The sequence below is a fragment of the Pleurodeles waltl genome, chromosome 6, assembly GCF_031143425.1.
Source record: "Pleurodeles waltl isolate 20211129_DDA chromosome 6, aPleWal1.hap1.20221129, whole genome shotgun sequence".
Classification (NCBI taxonomy): Eukaryota; Metazoa; Chordata; class Amphibia; order Caudata; family Salamandridae; genus Pleurodeles; species Pleurodeles waltl.
Genome location: NC_090445.1, coordinates 572,599,507 through 572,614,642, shown reverse-complemented (window position 1 = coordinate 572,614,642; position 15,136 = coordinate 572,599,507). Strand labels below are relative to the sequence as shown.

Below are 15,136 nucleotides of genomic sequence, written 5' to 3'. Positions count from 1 at the left end.
CATTTTTTCCTTCCAAATATAAGAGTTTGTGTAAAAAAGACGTCTATTTGAGAAATGCCATGTAATTCACATGCTAGTATCGTCACCCCGGGATTCAGAGATGTGCAAATAACCACTGCTCCTCAACACCTTATCTTGTGCCCATTTTGGAAATACAAAGGTTTTCTTGATAGCTATTTTTCACTCTTTATATTTCAGCAAATGAATTACTGTATACCCGGTATAGAATGAAAACCAACTGCAGGGTGCAGCTCATTTATTGGCTCTGGGTACCTAGGGTTCTTGATGTACCTACAAGCCCTATATATCCCCGCAACCAGAGGAGTCCAGCAGACGTAATGGTATATTGCTTTCGAAAATCTGACATTGCAGGAAAAAGTTACAGAGAAACTGCTGTTTTTTTCACCTCAATTTCAATATTTTATTTTTCCAGTTGTTATTTTCTGTAGGAAACCCTTGTAGGATCTAAACAAATGACCCCTTGCTGAAGTCAGAATTTTGTCTACTTTTCAGAAATGTTTAGGGTTCTGGGATCCAGCATTGGTTTCACGCCCATTTCTGTCACTGACTGGAAGGAGGCTGAAAGCACAAAAAATTGTAAAAATGGGGTATGTCCCAGTAAAATGCCAAATTTGTGTTGAACAATTGGGTTTTCTGATTCAAGTCTGCCTGTTCCTGAAAGCTGGGAAGCTGGTGATTTTAGCACTGCAAACCATTTGTTGATGCCATTTTCAGGGAAAAAACCACAAGCCTTCTTCTGCGGCCACTTTTCCCCATTTATTTTAAAAAAACGACATTTTCACTGTATTTTGGCTATTTTCTTGGCCTCCTTCAGGGTAACCCACAAAGTCTGGGTACCTCTAGAATCCCTAGGATGTTGGAAAAAAAGGACGCAAATTGGGCTTGGCTAGCTTATGTGGACAAAAAGTTATGAGGGCATAAGCGCAAACTGCCCCAAATAGCCAAAAAAAGGCCTGGCACAGGAGGGGGAAAAGGGCTGGCAGCGAAGGGGTTAAATAGGTCCTTGAAGCATGCTTCGTGTCCTGCCTTTCACCTTTGCTGCTGGCAGCAGGTATTGTGACGTCAGAACTTGACTGTAATAACTTATAATAGTCGATTTATGACATCTTTTCTTCATAATTGACGACTGGGTGCATCACAAGTCGGCGATTATAAAAAATTAGAGACTGACGTTTATACAGGCATTGCAGAATCCCATGTATTATAATGCTTATCTTCCTTTTTATGTGAAGTCACTACAGATATTTTACAATAACAGATTGTAGAAGTGCCCAAACAAAGCAGCACTGAACTTTTTACAGACGTTTGCCTTCAGTTGCAGTCCATATCATTCTGGTATATCCATGTTGTAGTGTGTTTTTTAGTCTTCATTTAACAATAAAATGATGGTCAATTTTCAATGAGGTAATCTTATTTTTTCAGTAAGTTACATTACTGACATTATGAGGTTTGGCTTCCAATATGAAGTCTTTTTCTCCTCATACGGGGTGTAACATCTGTCCCTTAGCTGTTATGTGATTTTGAGGGCTATCTACGGAATTGAGTAATAATACCGGGAGGGTTATGTTTGTTGCAAACCTTCCCAGTTAATGCAAATGCTCATTTTTCTTTCTTCACAGTATATACACTCAGCTGATATCATCCATAGGGTAGGTCTGCATGTTTGAATTTCTGATTTTCCGCTTCATCTTCATGCATGAATTTAATAGATATTCATGAAAATATATTTTCTGTGACAGATAATTTTGACGGATCAGATTGAGAGCATGAGTGCTTGTGAACCTTTGCGTCATGTTGTCCCTTTGGCCAGTGATATTTAGCATGAGAAAGAGCATGTGCTAAAACGTCCAGTTGTGATGAGAATGCAGAAGCCCACATATGCTACCAGCATTGCACTGTAAAGAATGCCTTGGCCAAAATAATGGCATATATCTGTACTTCAAGCTTGGATTGGCCCAGAGGCATTAAATGTATTAGAGGCTCAAATTGGACCAACATAGACCCAACAATTGTATTCTTGTTTGCACAATTGAGAGCTGGGGTGTATGCTCGTGTTTGTATGTAAAGGCCCCTAATTGTCACAGCCATACTTTAGGCTGTGGGATTGTGAGAATCTGATATTTGAGGCATCCATTGGGCTTGGGAGGTCTGTGTCATGTGCAAGCATTCGGAGACCCACTACTGTATTTTCCTTGGCTTGTAAGCAGCGTTATAATTATGCATTTTTATTTATCAGTTTATCTCTTAATATCTTATTTACTCTGCTTATCTTTATAGGACCTAAAGCCAAGTAACCTGGCTGTGAACGAGGACTGTGAGCTGAAGGTGAGGTTCTGGTGCACATAACTCACGGCTCTGTTCCACAAAATGTAGAATATTACCAAGTTGTTCTGCAATAATAGTGTTTTTCAGGACCCTGTATGATGTTGCAGGCTTGTCAGAACTCTTAACAGTTGGACGCACATTTTGACGCCTCATTTTATTTCCCTTAGCCCACTGATCAGTTGATCTCCGAATGTATTTTGCCTTGTTCAGAACTTTTGATGTGTGTCCATCCTCCTCAGATTGTGTAGTTATAATTGGTGCAGATTGGTCAAGGGGTCAAGAGTTATGGGTGAGATGTTTCACTTTCAAGGATTGCATGCAAAATCCTTGTTATTTTTTCGTTCTCTGATTGAGCATGAACTAGATTTAAGTCAGACTTAAAATGAGGATAGAGCTTAGAACAGTTTAGCTAACTTTTTGCTGCATCCAAATCTATCTAACAGTTCTGGAGTTACTAAGGACATTAAAAGTGCTGAATCAGTAAAATTAAGTATGTTCATTATATCTGTACTGTTAAAGATCACAGTTAGGTTCTAGAAAACAAATATTTTTTAACAACTTTACATGAAGTTTTTTTTCTGGGCAATGCATAGTATTATTCTAGGTTATACAGTGAGAAATAACAGAAGAGTTGGGGTGAGATAGCAACTCATCTTCTCGAAAGAAAAATACTTTTCTAAATACAACTTAAACATGTTGATTATTTGCTACAGAGTTTAGGAGCACTTAATACTATGTGGCATATTTTGTAGATTTTTGGTTTGTTCACTTAACATGACTATCTAAGGTGTAAGTCAACAACTCTTTCTGTCTAATAAGTGATGTGAGATATCTTTTGAAAATGTCTGAAAGGGCTTTCTTAGTCTATTAAATGTCAGCACTTTATCTCTAGGTAAGGATGTTAGCCTCTCCATCAGATATGAATTTTAAATTTTGGCTCACCACAAGCCTGATACGAGTCGGTCCAGGGCTTTACATTTCTGTGCTGCAGGTGATCTAATAGCTAGCAGAAGTTGTATAATTAGTTTACCTGTTGGCAATGAGCGAGGTTATGTGCCCTCTTGATCATGCCCCCTGCAGTACAGTGAGGGTGTTCATCTGTAGTTGAATATTTGCTATATCTTTTTGAAGAAACAGGACGTCTGTCCAAAAGTTCTTATTACTGCCACACCACCAGCACATATTAATATAGGTGCATCTTTCTGAAGAACTCAGCTTAAAATCTGATTTCCCTAATATGGAAATCATGGGAGACAGCTTGTGATTTTCTATGCTCTCTCTGCATTATTCAAGTAGGGTAGTGTTTTTTTTGTACGGACATTTATAAGGGTCCCTCAGTGCTAAGGTTGTTTGGGGGAAGGAACAGTAAAAATGTGATGATATTTTGCATACTTCGTTTTGTAGCCAGTACCACTGTCTGTCCTTTAATGGCAGAGCACCGAGCAAATGTTGAATGTGTTGCTCTGAAATATCTTCTGTGTTTGGAGCTCCCAATCCTTGTAAGTTGGTGGATATGTAAAGAATATTCTTTGCAACTTGGCTTTTCTTATTGTCCCATATGAATGTCTTTTTCAGAAATTCCCAATCCATATGGTCAAAAGCATTCTTGGCGCCTCGTGTGGGAAGGAGTAGCGGGGTGCTATATCTAGAGGCTTTTCTATAATATTAGGGGGCATTCTAACATTATAACCTGTCTGTCTGTATTGGATAAAGCCCACTTTGCAAGGCAAAATTATTATAGACTGTGTATTTTTGTCCTTGTGAGAATTTTACTGAAAACTTTAACTTTGCTGCTTAGCAAGGCAGTAAATGTATAAGACCCACAGGTCTCTGGGCCTTTACCAGTTTTAAGAAGCAATACTAGGGTAGTGTCCTTCATGTCTAAGGTAACTGAGTTAAATTCAGTAAAATAACTTTTGTTATAGGATTATTTCTTGAAGGATATTATATCTTCTCACAGATTCTTCACTGCCCTTCGTATCCCCTGATTAATTAGTGCTGGGGATAATATCTGGGGTATGCAGATATTCTTCTGCTGTTTTGTCACTGTTGTAGTAGCTTTTTCGGTTCCTTTGCATACCTCCATGAGGCATGGAAAACTAAGAGAGGGAAATCACTCCAGTGTAGCAGTCAATGCCATATGCAGTTGGATGTTACCATATCCAAGATGGATGGAGCCAGATTGAAGTTCTGCGGTGCCACATGACTGCGCTGAGAGAGCTGTTGAGGTAGATGTTTTCTGGATCAAGTCTGATACCTACAGAATATTCATAATGTAATGAATCAATGGGATGATACAGTGTACACCAGAAATATTGTTACTGAATGGCAAGTAGTTTTCTCTGTATAACATAAATAGTGGCAGTGTGAGTCTATGGCGGTTGCTGTATTGGGTGTATGTTGCTGTATTATAATTGTTGTGAGTGTTCACTACTCAGTGTGTTTGATACACAAAGATAGTTGCATTATTGTTCAAGGATGTATGTTGATGTATGTGTGGCCATGTGATGGTAGTTATGTAGGTTTATTGTGCTGCATATTGGTTTATGAAAATGACAAACGTCGCTGTGTGGTTGTGTCTGGTCATACACAGCTGTTTGCGTGCCTGTGTATTGGTGGTTCTGATAGTAATGCCTAGCAGCAGATTCCTCTCCTCTTGAATCTCTTCTAGACATCAAAATGGAGCAAGAGAGTTGAAATAGCTCTGCAGTGTCACTCTGATATGATCATGGAGTTTTAAAATGTTGAACCCCAGCACACTGATGTCAGTACCCTTTTTATCACACAGTTGACACGGATCAGGAGTTGTTCTTCTGAAGCACTCCTTTCAATATATATCTTTTGTCATGTTTTTGTGTGTGGGAGGGATAAGGGCAGGTCTGCCCCTCCCCATTTCCCCCTTCAATTTCAGAAGTTAAACCATGATCCTGTACCAATCAGGTGTCACTCAGGGAACCACACAATGCCACCCTGTGGTGCCTAGTGTCCAAACACAAATCCAGGCTGTATAAGCAGTGCAGCCGTATGCAAGAAAAGGCTGTCAAAGAGCAAGAGACAAATTTCATCAGGTAGCGAGCTCAAAACAAATGCCAAATCCGTCTCTGATCCTTATCCAGACCACACCCGGCTCCAGCTCTGACTCGCCTTCAGCCAGCCAGATCCTTGAAGCGCGCCACTTCAAAGAGCAAGTCTTGAAAAAAACACAAGAAACATCTTATGAGGGACTCTTCAGCTGTGGAGACTTGCTGCTGCTCGAGGGGTAGATCTTTCCATTTGGCAGGTTGTTTTCAGACTCTTGCCTTGACATTATCTTCGGATCCAGTCGTGGGGGAGATGCACTTAGTTGTAGGCCTTGAGCCTCTACTACTTTCCCAGATTTGGAGCTCTTGCACTGACACTGCACAGATTGTGACTTTCACCCTAGCTATGCAGGCCCTCTTCTGCTTCATCCTGGATACCTTTAGTGCTCTTGGCATTTGGCAGAGGCTAACAGCCTCTGCCAAACATCTTCTACTGACAAAAGCCTTGCCGGTTGCCGCATGCGTAAAGGTAATATATGAAAGTGCCCTACAAACATGCCAGCTGGAACCGCTTCCATGTTTACCATTTTTTCTTCTCACTGTAGTCTGTGTATCTATTCTGTTTGTCAGCTGCTGTAACAGCAAATTCCAACTATGTGCCTCTGTCCAGCCCTATCTTAACAAATGTATTCTTAGTTTTCAAGGTACTATAAAGATAACTTTAGTTGTCAGCTGCACCTGGTCATGCGCAGTCATTGTGCACATGCACTCACCCTTCCTAATTTGAAGCCATAAATCTGAGAAGAACAGAGTTAGCTGAATGGACAGCTCTGTCTCTCAGACATGGAAAGACCAAAGAGAGACATAAAATAAAGAAAGATAACTTCCCTAGAATTTTGCAAGAAACAGAAAACCTGGCTTGCCAAACACACACTCACACTCTCACACTCACCCACCCTCACACATACACCCCTCCCCCCTTCATAACACAATATAACTTAACTGAGACAATTATGGGGCTCTTAGAATAAACTCATACACATTTTGCAGATTTGTTGTATTTCCTAATAGGGTTGCTTGGAAATAGAAACCGATTTATTAGGAGATTGGAGAATCCTTAGGGGTTGCTCTTCACTTGTATATGAAGCTGTTGTTTGTGCACAGCGGGAAGAGCTTTAACACTCACTGTATAGTAGGGATGCTTTCATTAAACCCGATCTGGATACTTCGAACCTCTGAGAGTGTTTGTTGTTATGCAGGAACCTTTATCTGCTGTGCTTCACATGATCGTAAGATGCTGACTTTCAGTCTTGTAAGACCTCCGTAGCAACTGAGCTTACTGTCCAACAAACTTGTTAGATTCAGATCTTGAACATATCCCATTCATGTAATCCGGACGAAGTCTCTTGAGAGACCAGGATTGATCAGGCTTGAGTTTCGTTTTTGGACCTGATAATGATCCAAGTTACATACCCTGTATTGTTTATCATGATGATAAGCACAGCAGGAATTTCTTTCCCCCATGGGATCAGATAGTTATGACGATTTAGATATGACGCATACCAGTGGCTTTGAATACGTCTTGTGGGATGACTTGGAATGACCTTTTGTTCTCTCACAGAGAAAATTGCCCCAATCACAGCTGTCCTGTTCAGTGCAGTGGAGGTCCTTGAATTACCTTTGGTGGTGCACGAGAATAAAGACAATCTCTCACAGAAATCGTGCAGCCAGGATCTACCGCTCAGGAGCTTTTGCTTCTCTTCAACAGGTCATTGGTGGGTCCAGTTTTAGACATGTGGAGTGAATCAAATTTTACTCAGCTCTTGGGTTTGAATTTTTTGACTGCTCCCCCTTTCCCCTGGGAAACTTCTTCAGGCTTCCTCTTCCTTGATAAAGACACCTGCCTCCTAGCCCTCTGTTCCTAAAGAGCAGGAGTTGAAAAGGAATCAGGCAACTGGAAATAAGATCCTCTCTTCAAAGCGCCTTGTCCTTATTTCTGTGAATGTGACTTGTATTCTGGCCCATTATTCCCATTTCATAGCACAATCCATGTGCTCCTCTGCCACCATACCTTGATGCATTTTACCAGTTTTTCAGGTGACTGCCAAGCCAGCCCTATGGACATCCCTTTGATGAAGCATGACTGTCTGAGAAGGCTGAGTAGGTCCTTCGAACATTTCAAACACGGTCAAACTATGGCCATCCCCTTCTCCTTGGCTTCATCAGCCATACTTTGATTTCAGGGTATGTTCTCCAGGTGTGCCTTTTTTACTTTGATAGCCCTCGCATCCATTGTAACTGCCAAGATGAATTTGGCAAAAAAATACTTTTCCCTCATATTTCAGTGACAGAAAGTTCTGGAATCTGAGAAGAGCCACACATTTCCTTCCAACCAGCATTCCCCCAAGTCTCTAGATAAAAATGGTACCTTACTTGTGTGGGTAGGCCTAGTCAGGAATGTATCACACAATGGTCAATGTTATTCCTACATGGGGTCATCTGTTGACCATGGGGTGATCCATTCCTGAAGCAGGCACTATGTATAGGCACTCAAGTGGGGTAGCATTTTTATCAGGACAGGTGGGGAAACACTAGGTGGTAGGAATTTTGTGGATCCCAGCATATTCTTGTAGTTCGTATGACAGAAATGCAAGAAAAAATTGAATTTTATTCAACATTTTACCTTTGCAGGGTATGAGTACGAAATCTTTGGGGAATCCACACAAGTCACACCTCTGTGAACTCCCCTGGGTGTCTAGTTTCCAGAAATGTCTGGGTTTGGTAGGCTTCCCTATATAGCCGCTGAGCCCAGGACCAAAAACGCAGGTGCCTACCTTACAAACCAGGTTGTTTTGTGATAGATAATTTTGATATCTCAACAATACGATTTGGGCGGTGGAATTTGGGGCTGAACTAAATTGGGGAGCTCCCAAGAGCACACACTCTCTGTGCTTGCCACCACATGCACATGCTCTCTGGGTTGGGCTAAACCCCTATAGTCCCCCTGCACAGACTGTGCTTGCGAAGCAACAGCAGAACTGTCCTCATCACCTCCCTCAGAATCACTGGAAGAGGAGTTGTCGGAAAAATCACTCCCATAGTCTACACCATTGTCCTATCCCTCAGATGCTGTCTCAGTATCTGCTGTCTCAGTGTCTGATCCTACGTCAGAGCTGTCCTCTATAACCCGAGTTAGGACTTGATTAGCAGTCATCAAACGAGATGCCATCTCTGCTACTGGATAAACTGTTGCTCTAAAACACTAGCCTACGTAGACAGTCACAAAATTGCTGGTGGGTGTGTGTGAGATGCGTGCAACAGTAAAGGTCAGTCACTTTACCTTTGCTTCTTCCCTCAATCAGCACGTTCTCTCAAGACACCCAAAGGTAAACTTAAGAATGGGAGAATCTCCCCGTTCAAACAAGGCCTTCCCGAATGGTGGGGTGGCCTGTTTGGGCCCGTTTTCCCCACTGGAGCAGGAAGCGGCTGATGGCTGCTTCCTGCTCCGATGGGGGAATGCAGATAGTGTTGTCTGCGTGCCGTAGTCGGGGGGTGGCGGGGTGGCTGGGGGAGATACAGAATATCTTCCATGTCTCCCGATCGGGGAATAATAAAAAAAAAAAAAAAATCCTCCAATGCCACGCACAAAAGATTTTTTAACTCCCTCTCTGGTGTCTGCCACTGGTCATGACCTGCACCAGGGAGGTAGTGCGGGCGTTGGCTAGTTTTGTATCATGGTATGACGAGGAGGATGTTGATTTTTTGAAGGCATGTATATGTATAATGCTGTGCAATCCTTAGCTCTGCAAGATATGCTATGGGCACTGTTAAATGTTACCTGACGTCCCTTTCAGCTTTTCTTTGCTTACCAGATCAGACGTTGTTCTTCAAGTTTCCTATTTTTATTTTGTGCTTTCTGAAGGAGTTGACCAATTTTTTCTCCCCTTTTTCCTTTCTCATGCCTCAGTGGTACCTTACCTTGGTGCTCACATTGTTGATGAGTTTGAACTTCCAGTCCATACACAGTTGTCAGGTTTCTTGATTGTCATTACCTCAAATTGACAGATTAGCAAACTGACTGCTTTGTTTGTTCATTGCAGCCAATTGTTTTGAGGGCAAGACTTCCTTCCTGCTGAAGGTGTCTCCACTTTTAATGTGGGTTTGTGCATCACTTAACAACATTCCCCCCAAAGTGGTGGAGACACTGCACAACCTGGATCTTTGCAAGGCCCTCAGTTCTGCATTAATTTGTGACTCATGGATGCCGTTTCCTAGGTTATACTGGCTTCAGGAAAAGCAATGCAATTCTGAAGTGGACCATTTACTGCTGTATTATGCTCTGTATAAACGTATCCACACTTTTTGCCAAGAAGGAGCCTCCTGAATGCATAAGAGCTCATTTTCCAAGGCCCCAAGTTAGTTTTTTTACTCTGCAAATTCTCTTAGTCTTGTCAGCCTCGTCTCCACCTCAGAGGACATGGAAAATGGATGGGAACTGATGTCAGTGTGTGTGTAGCTCCTTAAACGCCTCTGTGATGTCATAGACTGGTGAGATCAGAACCAAGATGGAGCTGGAGTGCGACATATTGGCTCAAGGGAGCTATTTCAAGTTTCTAGATCAATTTTGGTGCCTGGAGGATATTCAAGAGTTGGTGAAATCTGCAAGTATTGTGTTAATAAATTTACTTTAGATGTGATTATATCACACTCAATGTTTGAGGTAATAAAGCAATTCTGGGTGCTCACCTACTGAATCTGCTGGTGAGCAAGGTCTAAGCCCCCAGTGTTTGAGCTCCCCAGGGTCCCCTGTGGTCTGAAAAGCTTCCAGCCTGCTTCTTTCTGCTACAGCTTTCGCATCCCCCAGACATTCATGTGCTTGCTGCGGCTTGGCTGCATCACATTCAGCATGTATCTCTGTTCATCTTTTTGGTTTCAGTGAACTTTGAAAACTGAGTTTGTGTAATGATTACAGAAAAAATACCAAAGGGGCGGGACAATTGAAATGATACACAAAGCCTGCTTACTGGTAGTATCCATTCTGTTATCTGGAATTTACCATTGGGAATCCACTCCTGGATTTTTGGTTGGTTTAGCTTGAGATTCTGGTCTTTTTCCCAAGTTGAATCCCAAAGGAAGATGGTGGCATTTCGCTTCTTTTGTATTTCAAAATTACTTCTAGGTACCCTTTTATAAAAGGAAGTTTGACATGGATGCTCGATGAGTCACAACTTATTTAGTTTGCTTGTTGGTTGCTCACAAAAGCTTGTTTATGCTATTTTTTTTCCAGGCGACTACAGACTCTGATTGTTTTCCACATCATCTGTGTTTATTTGCCTGTGGTCTTTGGAAGTTTTTTTAATTGCAATAATTTTGTAGATGTTTTTAGTGTAATTCCTACTCTTTCTCATTTCTTGAGTCTGTAATGACTTCGAAAGGCATCAAACCATAGCTATGCACAAAGAAGACTGCGTTTGTGTTATCTGTAACACCTGCTCTTGACAGAGAGTATTCACAGAAAGATAATTCCTAAAGTATGTTCCTTCATCGATTGTGGTTTCTTTATTTGTCACACTCTGGATCCTTAAATCTTCAGAGACTCTGGATTTACGTATAGTCTGTGAGTTATCAGGTAACATAAACAAAAGATCTTGAGTGAACTTAGCTTTTGAAGCTCACTGACATATGTTTGTTTTACATATATCTCAAAAACTACTAAATGGATTTCTGAGAAACAAAAATGCACTGCTCTGAGAAAGGTTCTCGTTACATTTCAAGTTTGGTGTATTCAGTACAGCAATTTTTTGCTGTAACACAGAACAAAACTTCTTGTCGAAATGAATGTGGAAAGCACAACTTTGTGACATATTTTTTAACTTTCCCTCCAGGATTAATCTGTATGAAACTTCTCATGCTAGGTTTTATGTGATTGGAAACCATTGTACTTATTTGGCGAACTGTATCAAAATTATTAGCAATCTAGAAAATGTGTGACAACTGAGACCACACCAAAACCACGGTAGTTGGTATCGCTAACACGGTCAGTAAAATATGCTGTGTGAAATATAAGACTAGTATACTTTTTTTTTTAATGCTACCAAACCAGCCTTCTCATAAACCTTCAAATATATTTACATGGTACTGGAAATGTTCACTCATTTGACTGAAAAATATTCTATTTTGTTTGTAGTAACTAGAAATTTCTAGGTTTTTTTAAAACCTCAGTCTCATTTAACAAAAAGTATGAAAAGATCAGACATTTTTTACATATGTGAATATTTCTACTTATTTTTAGGGATTTGCAGAAATTACACAATACTATGGGCCTGATCAGGACCTTGGCGGATGAGATACTGTGTTACAAATGTGACGGATATCCTGTCTGCCGTATTACAAGTTCCATTATATCCTATGGAACTTGTAAAGCGGTGGGCTGGGTATCCGTTACGTTTGTGATGGAGTATCCTATCCGCCCAGGTCGTAATCAGGCCCTATGTGTGGAGATCTTCACAGATTTTCAGATGTGCTCTACGTACTGTTTGTAGGTTAAGTGGAAAATCAAAAGGACATAGGCCCTCATTACAACCCTGGCGGTTGGTGATAAAGCGGCAGTAATACCGCCAACAGGCCGGTGGTAATAAATATGAAATTATGACCACGGTGGACAGCCACACATCGACCGCCAGGGCGAAATCTACAGGCACCGCAGCGGTAACCACCTACAGCTAGGCAGAAGACAATACAGTGGGCGGAAGATTATGAGACACCAATCTGCCACCTTTTCCGGGGCGGTACCAACAACATCAAAAGCCTGGCAGAAACACTGCACAGAAGGGAAACGACTCACCTGTGGACACCCATGCGTTCCCCATGATCTTCTACCTTCTGCTCCACTACGAACACCAACGCTGGCGAAGACGACCACAGTGAGTTCTGCCGCCTAGCACACAGGGGTAGGGGGGGAGGAAAAAGCGAGCGACACACACACGCAACAAGCAGATGCACAAACATTACATATTCACCCCGTACCCATCAGGAATAATGCAAAGACAAAATTAATTGATTAAAGTGAGTGTAATAAGATAAATATAGTAGCAATATGTGCATCCAAATTAACAAGTATATACATTTTTACAAATGTAGGAACACTGCCCAGTCCTCAATGTCTGTGGGCCACAGGGCCACATCACATAGTTCAAGGCCCCACCTCTCTCCTGCAACAATACGGAGAAAACACTGCAGGGGTATTAGGTCGAAAATAGCCAGGCACCTCAGGGGGACGGGGAATGGGGGGGGCACCTCAGCCGGAAGATGGTACAACGCCACTGGTACTGGAGGGGGCAACATGCCCTGAGCTTGGATCTGGGGAGTGTAAGGCCACAGTCTCTCAAGTGGGTGACTTGTCCACTGACTCTGGAGGGGGCAACATGCCCTGTGCTTGATCATGGGGAGTGCAAGGCCACAGTCTCTCAAGTGGGTGACTTGCCCACTGGTTCTGGAGGGGGCATTGTGCCCAGTGAGCTTCATCCTGGGGAGGATGGGGTGAGTGGATGGTTTGTTCCACTCGTTCTGGAGGGGGCATTGTGCCCAGTGAGCTTCATCCTGGGGAGGATGGGGTGAGTGTATGGCTTCTTCCACTGGTTCTGGAGGGGGCATTGTGCCCAGTGAGCTTCATCCTGGGGAGGATGGAGTGAGTGGATGGCTTCTCCACTGGTTCTGGCCAGTGATGCAGATCTTGGGGAGTGCAAGGTCAGTCTCTCAGCTGGGTGTCAGACCCACAGGATTTGCTGGGGCCAAGCCGCACAACAGCCCATGGACGCAGGACTACAAACTGTCCACCGGCGGTGACGGCTGCCCTGTGGTGGTGGTAGTAGTAGTAGTGGTGGTGGTGCTGCTGGTGGAGCTGGCAGTGGTGGGTGGAGGCTCCAGCCCTTCCTCTGCAGCCTTGGACAGCTGCCCACTGGGGCTGCTGCTGCTGGCAGTGGTACTGGTGGCGGTGCTGGCAGTGGTGGGGGAGGCTCCAGCCCTTCCCCTGCAGCCTCGGACGGCTGCCCACTGGGGCTGCTGCTGCTGGCAGTGGTGCTGGTGGCGGTGCAGGTGGCAGTGGTAGGGGGAGGCTCCAGCTCTTCCCCTGCAGCCTCGGACGGCTGCCCACTGGGGCTGCTGCTGCTGGCAGTGGTGCTGGTGGCGGTGCTGGCAGTGGTGGGGGGAGGCTCCAGCCCTTCCCCTGCAGCCTCGGATGGCTGCACCACCATGGTTGGTGGTGGGGGCTCAAACGGAGTCCCTGCACCAGGCCCCTTGTCCTTCCTGCCTGCTGTTGCAGTCCCCTTGCCCCTCCTTCTTGCAGCTGGGGCTGACTCCCTCCCCGTCCACCTACGACAGACCCAGGACCTGCTGACCTTCAGGAGACGCCTCAAGACCTGGCTGTTCAAGCAGTAGACCCTCCCCACACCCCTCAGCGCCTTGAGACCCTAGCGAGTGAGTAGCGCGCTCTACAAATGACTGATTGATTGATTCCGTCCTGCATCTGGGGCTGCCTTCTTGCCCTTCCGTCCTGCAGCTGGTGCTGCCTCCTTGCCCTTACGCCCTGCAGCTGGGACTGACTCCTTACCCTTCCTCAACGCACTTGGGGCTGGCACCCTGTCCGTCTGCCTGGCTGGTGGCCGGGATCTTTTCCCACCTGGATTAGTTGGGGACACTACTGTGCCCGTGGAATGGGTAGCTGAGGTGCTTGCCTGGGTTTTGACCTCTCTGGCCTGATGTGAAGGATGGGGGGGTAGGGAAGAGGTCAGTGGTGGAGAGGAAAAGCTTCTTAGGGACATTGGGGTGGGAAGAGGGAGATGGTTTGGGAGTGGAGAAAGAGGGAGTGGTGGTAGGAGGTGTCTGTCTGCTGTGTTTGGGTGCAGGTGCTTGGGCTGGATGCTGTTGTGAGGTGGATGGCTGTTGGCTGTTGGGTGTCTGAGTGCTTGCGTTTGTGTACTTTGGGAGGAGGTGGCACAGACACAGTGGGAGAGGACATAAGGAACGTGTGCATGGAAGTGGGGGTGGTGACTGCCAGTGAGGGGCGTGTGCTGTTAAGTGTGCTGGTGATGGGGGTAGTGGATGAGGATGTAGTGCATGCAGGTGTGAGTGGAGACCAAACTTGGAGGGAGGTGGACGAGGAGGAGGAGGGGGCCACAGTGGGGGCAGTGGATGTTGGTATGTCTGATTCTGGATGGTGTTTGTGTGAGTGCCTGTGGGATGAAGTGTGGTGCTTGTGTTTGCCATGTCCACTCTTGTGTGCTGACCTGGGTGCATGCTGGTCTGACTGTGTGCTTGGGATGGGTTGGGGTGGAGGGGAATGGGATTGGGTAGAGGAAGTTGGCGGGGGGAGGCTGGAAACAGGGACAATGGCTGCCATCAGAGAGGAGGCCAGAGCATGGATTGATCTATGTGGGACAGCCATGCCAGTATGAATGCCTTCCAGGAATGCATTTGTCTGTTGCATTTGGGCTGCCAGCCCCTGATAGCATTCACAATGGTTGACTGCCCAAGACAGATGGATCACAGGAGGTCAATAGCCTCCTCACTCAGGGCAGAAGGGCTAAATGGGGCAGGCCCTGAGGTGTCTGGGGCGAAGGAGATACCCAGCCTCGTAGGTGAGCGGGCACGGGAAACTCGCTGAGGGGCTGCTAGGAGGGCATGCTGGTACGGGGGTGGTGGCTGTACCTGTAGCTGGGGGTGGGCACAGAAGTGTCCGTCACCAGCAGGTAGCTCCCATTGGAGGAGGTATC

The 15,136-nt window shown here is 44.6% G+C and overlaps 1 protein-coding gene across 3 annotated transcripts in view; it reads left to right on the top strand.

Annotated features, from left to right (window-relative positions):
• MAPK14 (mitogen-activated protein kinase 14) overlaps positions 1-15,136 on the top strand; it is a 349,835-nt gene that overhangs the window by 173,668 nt on the left and 161,031 nt on the right. For all 3 annotated transcript variants that reach the window (XR_011204863.1, XM_069238758.1, XM_069238759.1), the window contains exons 5-6: positions 1,641-1,670; positions 2,299-2,346. Coding sequence is in view for 2 of the 3 variants with exons in the window: in XM_069238758.1 (XP_069094859.1) it covers positions 1,641-1,670; positions 2,299-2,346 (78 nt within the window). In the remaining variant the exon portion in view is untranslated. The remainder of the gene's footprint in view (positions 1-1,640; positions 1,671-2,298; positions 2,347-15,136) is intronic.